This window comes from Chelonia mydas, chromosome 13, assembly GCF_015237465.2.
Source record: "Chelonia mydas isolate rCheMyd1 chromosome 13, rCheMyd1.pri.v2, whole genome shotgun sequence".
In the NCBI taxonomy this organism is placed as follows: Eukaryota; Metazoa; Chordata; order Testudines; family Cheloniidae; genus Chelonia; species Chelonia mydas.
Window position 1 is genome coordinate 10308059 of NC_051253.2, and position 12616 is coordinate 10320674.

General features: G+C 40.5%; 1 protein-coding gene across 6 annotated transcripts in view; it reads right to left on the minus strand.

Moving 5' to 3' along the window:
- PHACTR3 (phosphatase and actin regulator 3) overlaps positions 1 to 12616 on the minus strand; it is a 159304-nt gene that overhangs the window by 10020 nt on the left and 136668 nt on the right. For all 6 annotated transcript variants that reach the window (XM_037877107.2, XM_043526728.1, XM_037877105.2 and 3 more), the window contains 3 exons: positions 6129 to 6184; positions 1513 to 1574; positions 87 to 227 (listed from right to left, as the gene is read on the minus strand). In XM_037877107.2, the coding sequence (XP_037733035.1) occupies positions 87 to 227; positions 1513 to 1574; positions 6129 to 6184 (259 nt within the window). The remainder of the gene's footprint in view (positions 1 to 86; positions 228 to 1512; positions 1575 to 6128; positions 6185 to 12616) is intronic.

Genomic DNA, 12616 nt, shown 5'->3' on the forward strand with positions numbered 1-12616 from the left:
GTTTACATGACCTGATGTACTACTTACAAGCAAAGCAAACAAAAAGACAGTAGTCATCTTAATTATATTTTTAAGTATGTCTGTACCTTATCGGCTGCTGATAGTCTTGTCCATGGTTTGTCTGCTCGTCTGTCATAGTCCTGTGCTTTTGCCACCTCTACATAATCGCTGAATCGAATTAAAATTTTTCTGTCTCTTAGTTCATCGACTGTAGGTCTCTGATTGAGCTGTATCAATAAGTTTTGTGAAGAAGTATATCAATATGAATAGGAAATAAAACTGAGACATACATTCAACGGCACGAAAATGGAATCACATGCATTTTTATTCCCCATCTTTATTTTGTGTATTGTATATTTATGTATATAAAATATATATCTATTTAAACTGAAAAGATTTGAAATTGATTAATTTGTCTTAAATGCACAGAAACATTGAGATATAGAGCCAGATTCAGATCTCATTTACATGGGTAATGCCATCATTCCAGATTCACAGTGTTATAACTGGATTCAGAATCTGTACTACAGTCAGTGAGTGAAACTTTTCTATCATTAGAAACATTAGGATAGTTTTTGTAAAGGAAAATAATTTTAATATTATGCTATCTTTAGTCTTTCTATAAAGGCATTTTTCTATTAACTAGAAGGCTTCTCTCTCCATGTGCCTTTATCTCAAGGAGCTACTGAAACACTTCTGAGTATTATTGTTATAACAGTAATAATCGGATAAATGGAGCTGAGGGCTAGTGTACAGTGGCTTTATAATGGAATATCTTGTCACACAGCTTTATAAAGCTGAACTTGCAATATATTTCAAATAACCACAATGAATTACAATGTAAGTGCTCAATCTTGCAAAATTCCCATAACTTTGTCTGAGTAAGGGCTTCAGGATTGGGCCCAGTGTAAGAACTACAGACCCAAGGCTTAGCAAACTGTCATCACAATGTGCCTTTGAATATTGCACTGTGTTACCATTGACTCCCACAGGGACTTCTGCAAACAGAGCAATGACAGGATCAGGCCGAGAATCTGATAGACCTTAAAATGAAAAGGTCTGCAAAGAGATATTTCAGGCAGGAATGCACCTGGTGCTCAGCAAGGAGTCAGCTTACTCTGGGATTCTCACAGCTACGAACAGTGGAAAGGAACTGCTTTCCTCGCAATATAGTTGCAAAATATGCAGTATGAGGCAAATGATCTCAAATGAGCTGATTTTAGGTTCTTGTGTAAATTTTCCATTAGCCTCTCAGATACAGTGAGTGCCATTTAAAGAGCCAACATCTGTGGATAATTACCTGAGATATTGTAGTTATTTTCTGTTCTAGTTATTAAATACAACTATCTCACATATCATTGTGTATACATGTTGATTTTTTACTGGTGACCACCATGGCCGTTTGTCTTTTATATGATTTTAAAAAATTAGATACTGTTTTTACTCTGGGCTCTTTGTTATTAGTTTGCACTAAGCTCTTTAAAAGTCACTGAAAACATTTCAAGATTTTACCTTTCTCGTCAGCCTCTGCTTGATTTCCCTTCTTTCCTCCTGCTCTGTTTGATCATTTCTTTCTGCAGAAAATATAAAAAAAGAGATGACTTTCCTCATGTAGGAAGATCAGTTGTTTCCAATACATCCAGGCAATAAAAGTTAAAATATGAAGAAGTGTGGTGCAGTTCCTTAGTCCTTCTGAATTGCTAGCTCAGTCCTTACTATGCCTGTGTGGGGCATTGCCAGAATACACAGCTACCTTTCAATGAGGACACAGAAGCACGTATGCCAATGTCAGTTTTTCCTGTGACATAACCTCCAGTTACAATAAGCTTTCATAAACTTAAAGCAGCCAGTCCAATTCTTCAGCTAGATAAACTTTTGGAGGGAAAAGCAATACCTTTAAAATTATGAATGATAGTTTGTTATGCCATGTCTTTGTTAGAGTCCTGTCATACTTGAATTAAGATGCTGAAACATTTTCCTGTACGTACTTCAGGGAAACCATGTACCTCGTGAGCTTATGCTCTCAGGCTTCATATTTAGTTGGTCACGTTGCTACAATATTCAGCCTTGACTTACACGCTATCCTTTTCCCTTTACTATTCAAGATATGCCAATTGTGTTAGAGGCTCTTTATACTCACAGGTTTTCTTATGTGATATTCTGTGCTAAGCCAGTTTGCTTTTGTGTATTCTATTAACATTCAAGCCGCAGTAACTCCTACACACTGGATCTAAAAATAGACTTGAGTCCTGTACCGTTGTGTGAAATATATCCTTTGCCTTAGGATACCATTTAATGGATTTTCTATTTCTAGTGCTATCTGTTACTAAATTTAGACTCAAGTCCATGACCTAAACAATGCTAGAGACCTAAGGGAAAGATGTTTAACCATTCAGTGAGCCTAGAGATCAGTGGTTTTCAACCTTTTTTCATTTGCTAAGAAAATCTGTATGGAGATGCAGACTCCTTTGGAAATCTTGCACATGGTCTGCAGACCCCCAGAGCTCCGTGGACCACAGGTTGAAAACCACGGCTGTAGGTAGCAGTGTTCTCATCGTCTGTCAGTCAAGCAAAAGCTATTTTTGGAAATGAGCCTTTTTCTTGCCCCTCCCCTTTTTCTGTATTCTTTAGTTTACATTGAAATACAGACACGTGGATCTATTTAAAGAAGCACTGTAGCAATATATGTGCAGCTAGATAAACAGAAAATGTAAATCAAAGAACCTAAAATCACCCAGTACGCTATAGTGGTGTTGCATATAACTTTAAAGTAGAGTACATGAGACTGATGATATGGCCGTGTTTCAGAAGCATCAGTGAGATGACCAAAGATTTAGGTAGCAATTGTCTGCAGTACCTGAGGAGGAAATATGAAAAAATTGGGAAAAATAGCTTTAAAAAAAGTTGGACACGCTATGCAATGGCAAGATGCCCCCAGAAAGTAACTAATATGCCTCATTCACTATTTATTAACTCATTCACTATTTATTAACCCCTTTTTGACTAGACCTTTATGGTTGTATTTTCACTTTTTAAAAAAGGCTCATCTACATCTATCTAAATGTCCATTGGAATATAGTCATGATGCATTCCACGTGGGCACTGGGTGGTTTTCTAAGATGGAAACACGAATATGCCTATGTGGTCAGAAGATTGCTTTTTGTCGTTTTGAAATGCTAAGCGCACATCATGGTCCGTATCGATAATGGCACATCTAGATTTAGGTAAAGTTAAACTTGTTTTGCTTAACAGTTGTGGGAGTATGAAAAGCAATTCATCAGGAAGCAAATGCAAGATCTTGGTAAACTTTCCCTGACTGGTGGAAGGAAATGTCAGCAGGGACATTACAGAATGCAAACATTACTACAGAGAAGAACTAGAGAGGTTTTCACAGCAACCTCACATTGCCTATATCTGGATCCATTCATTATTAAATGGCTGACTTTAACACTACACATCTCAGTGGAGTAATACTCCCGTTCCACTACTGCATGTGACTCTGTATAACTCACACCCTTGCTCTGTGTGAGTTATGCAGGGAATTCTAAACTATGCATGACGCAGGAGCAATCACCCGCGTTAAGAACGAAGCAGGGATTGTACAATCCGTGTAAGAGGAGCTGCCTCTTTGAATATGAATATCAATGGCTTGCTCTCAGAATATAATAGAAAACCCATCTGAACTCCTGGGGCTGATTTTTTGGTTTGAACACACAGTTACTGTGGCAGTCATGCCCTGTACTGAACAAGCGGTGTTTTTCTATATTTAAAGATATAGGAATGAATAAAATCAATAAGATTATACGTAAGTGTTGGGGTTTTTTTAAGTACCTCTCTTATCCCAGAGTCGCCTCCATGAGGGAGAGTAAATAAAAAAAATATTTCTCTTCATCTCATGAATACTTTAAAAAAATAACCTCATAATAGCACTTACAACTCATGAGGTCACATTGATTTCAGTAGGGGTACTAACATAATCATGGTTTGGCAAGATCAGATCCAATCATGCTCTCGTTAAAGTCATTGGGAAAAGTGTCCGTATCTCTGTCACTAACTTGAACACTGACTTTTTAACAGCTGCTGTCAAATTATTTACCCTTCTTTTTCACACGTTCTAAGGTCCCTGCTGGCTCAGTGATGACCTGGGTTCTTTGCAATGTAGCTGACATTTATATGTAATGAAAAAGGTAACGTAAGTAGAATTGTGCAGCTTCTGATCCAAGATGAAGCCTGTGCAAATCCAAAGTAACTGCACTGAAGCTGACAGTTACTCCAGATTTATGCGCAGTAAATCTAACCCAGTATGTTTAGCTGGCATGGAGGACATATCTTTAATTCTGCTTCATCTTCTGTTCTGCTTTAGCTCCCTCTGTAAGCTCATTATATGAATGTAACAATGTTTTTTTTAATATTAAAGCTGGTCAGTTTAATCTAGATTAAGGATGTAGCCAGTGTACCCCAGAAAGTAACAAACATGAAGGACCAGATTCTCAGAGGAGCTCATCTTGGATTTAGACCAGAGAAGGAGGGGAGCTGGTTTTCAATGGGAGATGCAGAGTGTTCCACTCTTTTGCAAATCTGGCCCCATCTGATATAGAAATTTTAGCTCAATTGATTTTCCTTTTGATGGCTGAGGTTTGAGGTTAAACTGGGTTAATATGTATACAGGTCACAAGAATTTGTGTTATGTGTTGTTTGTAATTTGAATATTTGTAAATGAATCTGTGTATGCGTTGAGCGGGTAATTCATTTACATGTCACAAGAACTATTTACAAAGTAAATGGTTTGATGTACTTGAATAGCTGAACCAACCAAAGATGACCAAGGAGTCCCCTTCAGTTCCCTCTGTCTCCAAATCCTATTGCCTTCAATGAGAGCAGCATCAGGCCCTCTTATATAAACTGATAAGAAAGAAAAAGCAGCATGCAATCCAAACCCTCCCAAATTAAGGTGACACTGTGATCTGTGCGGCCATGCTGCTGGTTTCCTCTTTGTTAGTATAATTTTCCTAGACATTTCTAGTTTTCTCCTTCAGGAGAAAAATTGGGATGCACAATTTAACTTTGTAAAGAAGAAACTACCTAAATCTAAACCATTCTGGAAAACTAATGTCCCCCACGCTCACAGAGACTTCTTTCTTCAGTTTAAGCAAGAAAATGAATCTGTCAAACACCTGAACAAATCATCAGATTAGAACATCAGGCTCAGCCTTGCGACATGAAATTGTGACTAAAGCAGGCAAATTATTTAGGCAATTTTCTGTACTAGTGAAATACAACCCTCTAAATGCTTAGATCTGATTTAAAAGCCAAAGACAGCATTGCTTTCATAGAATGCAAACACGTATTCCATTAAGTTGTTCAAGCTTGTTTGAACAAGTAATTGGTTATTTTTCACATAATAATGTCTTTTACATGATTGGTGCTAAGATACACCATGAATGCAGCAGAGTGTATTATACTTTTCCTTAAAGCAATGGAACTCCACCTGTTCCATCCAGATTACCCATGTGACAACAGAAACAATTTTCAGGATTCCCCTGTTCTCATCATTTTGGGGATTTCCCCAGCCATCTAAAGGAAGTTCAGCAAATGTCTCCAGCAGCTCAGACAACAGTAAAAGGCAAGGATTTTGATACCCTTGCACTGTCTCAGCTTGCTGTCTTTAATTCATTTTCCTTTTAAATTAGAAAGGTCAGGAATGGATCTGATGCAATTTATTTGCTAGAAAAGTCACTGTTCTCCAAGGATGCCTGTGTGCTTCATTTTGGCATTGATGGATTTTAATTGACAGTGTGTCCTGACTCTCTATGTAAAATGATAATTGAGGTGATTGCTAAACTGAGTCAAACCAAGACCATGCTTCCTTCCTCATGCAGCCATAACAGCAGGAATTATTTGAAAATCTAGATTTGTATTATTCCTTTTTTCTGCATTAAGTGGTATGCCTTCAGACAAGTACACATATTAGACACCAGCACACACCCCAGTGAAAATTCCACTGGTTACAAATCCATTCCCAGAGGGTGGGCATGAACTTGTCTACAGCGGAGAAATGGCTCTCAGAAATGTATTCAGTAGTTTCAAAACACACATACAATATGCTATAATTTTTTTTAAGTACTCACGTTTAAGTATATTCCTTCTTTCGAGCTCCTCGACAGCAGGTCTTTGGCTCAGGCGCCTGCGGAAAAACACCAAAATCATATTTTGTACCATGTCTGTTCTTGCAAAAGTCTGTACTGGGCTGAGTGCAAGTGTTGGGGTTTTCCTCAGAAAACCATCTCCGGTCAGTGAAGGAAGGATATTTAGTCCTTTTATTCTTCCCAGATGCCAGCAGTGCAGGTGGAAGTTTTCCTCTAGTTTGCTCTGCGATCAGTGTAATCCTTCCCTGACATATACATTCTTTTCATCCTATATCCCAAACCAAGTCAGCTGAAAATAGTGCCCCACTACAGTTAAATTCATTCTCGAGGAGGCATGTACCCTGAGAATCAAATGAGGTTCTTAGAAATCTTCTGCAGCAATTACTGCCTCCACTCATGTAGCAATGGATGCCCTTTTTCTAGCATCAACAATGATACACCCTGAAAAAACATAGCCTTGCTAGAAATAAAGCCTCTCTATGCAGGGTGGTTTCCTGGTTACAGATACGACAGAGCAGTCCACTAGCTTTACTAGTCCCCGGTGAATAAAATTCATGTGCTGCTCACAGCTTCCTGCTGTCTGAACCAAGCAAGTGTCTTATGCAGCTTCACCTCCCCTTTCAGTAGTGCTGCCTCGGGCTTGAGTCTTCAAATCATATGATCAGTGCCAGAGCGATTTTATCTTGCATACCCAATGAGACTTCCCCAAGAGATGCTGCTAATATCTGCAGAGAATCTCAGGTAATTGAACACCCACACACAAGCATTTATAGTTCCTGCAGTTGCTAGTTTTCAAACAATAATCCAGCCAGCAGAGATATAAAAGGGTTTCTACTGATTTCTGGCAATATTAAGGATCCTCGCTTCCTGCCTGAAATAGATGTTAAACAGTTGGAGTCTGGAGGTTCCAAAGACAATGTGATTGACAGCAACGGGCTAACCCGGAGACTCACAGGTACCATGAGAGTGATTCTAGTATCACTGTAAATAAAGAGCAGAATTCTAAAATGATCTTATAACATTGCACTGTGTCAAATACAAAAGAGAACAGACGCTAAAATGACAAATTAACATCTCTGATGCTAGGTTTCCCTCCAGCATTTGTCACCTGATCAAATTCACTACAGAAATCAGTTCCTTGGATTTGCCTGGCAGCATCAAGATTCAATCACAAAATGAACCCTGGCCACCTTCATGAATGCACCTCCTTTCCTTTTTGTTTATTAATCCCCCTAAAACCAATCACAGGGCCAAATCTACTCTCAGTATCACTGGTGTAAATGTGGAGCAACTCCACTGAGCTCGGTATAGCTACTCCTGATTTACACCAATGTAAATGGTAGCAAGATATGGCCCCCTGAGCTTTAGTACAACCCCTGTACCCAGCTCCAGCCATTCTTCTTTCTACCACCTGCCTGTCTCCCCCAAGGATTTTTTGTGGGTGTCTGGATTTCTCCTTAGACTTAATGGAGCATGTTCTATACCTCAGCCTAATTCTACTGAAGTGAATGGAGCTATGCAGAAATGCACCACTTGTGAATGTGGCCATGTGTTTTTAATTCATATTGTCCCTCCTCGCCTCCCTCCCCCGCATCCCATCACAGTATATCTCAGCACTGATACACTTCCCTGAGGATGTTTTGTTTCAAAGCGATTAATATGCTCTTCACAATCCAGATCAGGGAAGAGTGACTTACTCTGTGAGTTTATCCGTAAATCAAAGGGCCACCAGACCTGCTGTTCACATGCCTCTCTATCAAACCATTTTTAATTACACCACGTCCATGTGATGTTTATAGATTCTCCTAGGAACTGTACATTAGATTCTGAAGGACCTTTAAACTAGAGGATTAAAAAAATCTAACCAAGAATATCAAAGTAATTAAAGCAGTGTTCTGAGTGCTTATGAATATTGATGCTTTGTATATTTATGTATTATGGTAATCCCTGATGTTTTAAAATCCACCCTCCGTTTTTCTGCACCCACAAATAAAACCTGTAACTCTCTCACTGAAAAAAAATTTGTTGGTGAAAGAGTCAAGTCTCCATTGACAATCAGACAACTGAAACCAGTTTTCTTCAAAACACTAGTGCCTAAAGTCACTAGCACATGATGCAGGACCAGATTTTCACAGCTGTGTGCACACATACCATAGCTGCATATGTAATTACAGAAACTGCACATGGTAAATACACATGGACATAACCAGAGAGGCAGCTAACAAGCCCTTTATACAGTATTGACAACCTCAAATATTCAGTCAGGCCCTCTCCCCCCCCCCACACACAAAAAAAACATGAAATTGGCTTAAAATATGCCTTTTAAAAATATTTTTATTTGCCTTCTTGTTTTTGAGCCTTTAGGGTGCACTTGGACAAATTTGCAAGCTTTTCTCCACAGCCATGAGTGCTACAAACTCACTTGTTCTTAAAACAAAAGGTGAAAGTCTCACAAAATGACATGATTTCAGAAGCTGGAGCCTTAAGAAAAAAACCATATATCCAGACCCTTATAATAACATTGTGAGAGATGTTAACATTATTGATGTATGAGTACCCTGGTGTAATTCCATGCAACTGTTATATGTATTGCTCAGGTGGGCTATGTATCTTTATTTGTCCTCCCTCACTGTGGTATGTGAGCACTTTCATGGTTTCTGACCATACAGTGGAATGTAAAGGCCTCTTTCACTACAGCTGCACTCACACACATATGGGAGAAGCACAATCAGCCAGCAAAGGTTAATGGGTCCAGCTGCTTCCCTCCCTTTACTCTGATTGGAAAGAAGGGAAGGCAGCTGCTGGTAGCCCAGTCAGGGAGAAAAGGGCATCTTTGTATCTCCAAATATAGAAGCCCTCTTCAGAAAGGTGGAGTGATTGGAGAGAGAGAGAGAGAGGCTTTCCTAGCTGAGAAGTTTTCAAAGGGCTGAACTGCTTCCTGATGTGTGTTGCGGGCTGCTCTGGAGCAGTCTGTATCTGTGAGTACTAGGGCGTGGTCCCTTTTCTCTTTACTGAAATGTTTCACTAGGTCTTCTGCAGGAGGGGACTTTTCTGCTTTGAAACACAAAGTTGGGGCTGAGCAGAGAACTTCCTGACTCGGCCTACGTCCTGGGCCTCCTGCACAGCACTTGGCCATTCCCAGTGCCAAGAAACTGCAGTAGCTTTCTCAGTAGTGAGGACTACATTCACCTTAGCTGTGTAAGTACAGCCTGCCCGGTCCCAAGGGGACCCCCAGAAGTTTCCCCTGGGTACTCTGTAGGCCCCTACCAAATCAGCTAATCTTTCAGCCATGATGGCCATGCCCCCAACCCAGCCAGCAGTACCCTATTTCTCCAAAGGAGAGGTTGCAGCTATCTTTCACCACTGTGGCCTCCCCTTGGCAAGACTGCCCCTGCCTGAGGCCTTCTGCCTTGTTTCACCTCAGTGGGACTAAGACTAAACAAGGCACAACTGTGACTCTGAACTCCCGGCACCTCCACTGTCAGTGACTTGGCATGGTGTGCAGAGAGCTGAGGATGCGCCTTGGTCAGAGCAGTGTGTTTCTATTTTAATGGTGTATTTTAGCTGTCTGTAGGGTTGCCAACCATCCAGGATTGTCCTGGAGTCGCTAGGAATTAAAGATTAATCTTGAATTAAAGATTGTCCTGTGATGAAATCTCCAGGAATTTGTCCAACCAAAGTTGGCAACCCTAGATCTGTGTTTTGAACCTGTTAACATCTCTGCTGGGGAGAATTCCACTTCAGGCTCTGTACCAAGGAGCCATCCCTTCCCTACTTGGTAGTCCATGCTGAGAACTCAATAGCACTCTCTGGATTTTCCCCTCAGCCTTTTAAAAAAACAAACAAAAAAAAAAACCTTCCCATTTTCCCTGAGCTCTGTGAGCCTCCCCGAAAAGAGATCAGCTCGAGCCTCAGGACGGCAGCATTACTGCCTTAGACTCTCCTCTCTGTGCAAGGTAGTCAAGTGTAACTTGGCAAGAGAAATGACTTCTCTTGGGGATTTGGGTTGTTTTTTTTCACCCATTCTTAGAGGGAGCAGGTTGTGGAGCAGGTGCTGTCAAAGATGAGGATTTGTTACAGGAAACAGTAAAATCCTCTGTATGCTTTAACATCTCCAGCAGTTTAAAGGCTAAAAGCAGATTTCAGGCCACAGCTGGGGAGCCCTTGCTTTGTAATTTTGGAGGACAAGATGGATGGCAACTAAGTCGAAACCTACAAAGAGGCTGAAACTGAGCAGCTAGTGGACTCAGCCAGACTAACTGTACTGTCTCCGCAAGCTCTCCCTGAAAGGGTAAAAAGCCACATTTTAAGAGCTCAATTGATTTGTAAAGGATGGAAGAACTGCTGTCCTTGTTAATACAATTTTTCACATTGATTAGTTAAGTTTAGACACCTACCTATCTCTGGCCACCAGAATGAGCATCCAATCTAGGCCCATCATATACTGTAAATGTACTGAAATCTTAGTGTCAGTATTTTGAATTATGCAGGGACTGGCGCCTCTCTTTGCTCTAGGTACCGTATGTAGCAAGCCATTTCTGATGTACAGTTAGCTTTCATGAAAGCTGTCATAAACTTGCAGGCAAGTAACCTCTATTGAGCTTCATCCTCAGCTGGTGTAAAGTGGTGTAGTCTCATTGAAGTGCTTATGGTGATTCACACCAGCTGAGGATCTAGCTCAGAGAGTCAAATTCTTTCCTGACATTCACCAAGGAGCATCTCAAGGGCTGTCACCAGTGTGAGTGAGGCAGCGTTCAGCCCATGTAGTTTATTTTAGCAAAATGCAGCTAGCATATGAAACACTGAGCAGAACGTGCAAGGCTCTGGTGGTATTTCCTTGTAAATCATACGTGAACACCATAGCAAATCTGGCTGGGCAACTGTAGGTAATTAACTCCCATTTAATAAAGACCAAATAATCTGATCCAAAATGCAAGCACCTCACGTTATTCTTTCACCCCCCCCCCCATTATGAAAAAACTATGATTTTTTTCCGAAGCTCAGAATAGGTTATAAAACTCACTTTGCCCCATGCCAGATTAATGTGAACCATCAAAACCCAGATGTTCTTCTATTTACCAAAATCCAATTTTAATGCTGAGGGCCACATTTTCATAAAAACGAAGCAAAATTGCACTAGCCAACAGTAAGTTAATTGCATAGGCAAATGTTTGTGCCCGCCCGTGGCCAAGTCCTTTGCTTACTCTCAGACGTATTTCCACTGAAGCCAGTGGGGCTGTGCATGTGAGTAAGGGGACCATGATTGGTGCCAAACATGTCATTACAAATTGGCCTGCACAACGACCCACTCTGTGTGGGCCAATGCGCACTAGCACTGTGCAATTGTGTAATTCAGGTGCTAAATAGAGATGGTGAGACTTCCCAGCTGAAATTCTTTTCACTGAAAAATGCAGACTTGCAACATTTTATGAATTTGTGTTGACTTCACCAAATTGTTTTGGTTGGCAATAGGAGCCTTAAAAACTCAAAGGGGGAAAAAATTCACATTTTCAAAACCAAAATGTTTTTGATATTTTTAATTCAAAACAACTTTGTCTTGAAATTTACTTCAGTTTTATTTTTTTAATTAGAAATTCAAATGAAACAAATGTTTAGTTTGACCCAAAAGAATTTTTTTTCCACTGTTCATTTAGTTGAAAAAAATGTTTGCTTTTCTTTTCTTTTCTTCTTTTTTTTTTGAGCAGCCAGTGAACTAAACAAATCAGTCAATCATACAGCTCTTGAGCTAAGTTATGAGAATTTGGAGGTAGCTCTGGGCTGTTCTCCCCTTAATGTGCACATGTGAATCCTGTGAGGTTCCTAGAAGCCCCTTGCTGACAGTGAGAGGGAAACACTGATTCTCTCTTGTCTGCTCTGTTTCTCTTGATGCACGGGTGAAGGCATCAGCCATGCAAGACCAGGCTGCCTCTGCAGACAATTACCATAGCTCCTACTGGCTCGGCCAGTGAGAGCTGACCTGGTAGAGCTGTCACTGCCTTTTACCACGAGATTCCCAGTTTGAGTCCCAGCTAAGGTAATGTGCAGGAGTCACAGGACAAACACACATGTACAATCCCTGGATCCAGCTTGCAGGGGAAATCACTAATTGACTGTCTCCTCTAGTGCCAGGTCACATGTTGGTCGGTTCAGCAGTACACACGTAAGTGCATGTGTGTCTCAATCAATAGGTCAATACTTACTTCACACACACCGATTGTCTCTTCACATTTCAGGGAATTAACCTGAGGACTAGTTCTCTATCAAAGTGAATGACCTTGTGCTGCTACAGATCAATCAGACAGAGTGATAAACATCCAGAGCACTCCAGGGATTTGCTGGTTATTTTGAATCTACTTTCAGGCAGGAGTTATGAGAGACTGGAGCCAGCGTGTTTCAGACCTGGGTGGAAATTGCCTTGTGCACTTTCCTTTGTGCTCCCTCAATGGATCTGCACCATCCATCTGCAGGAT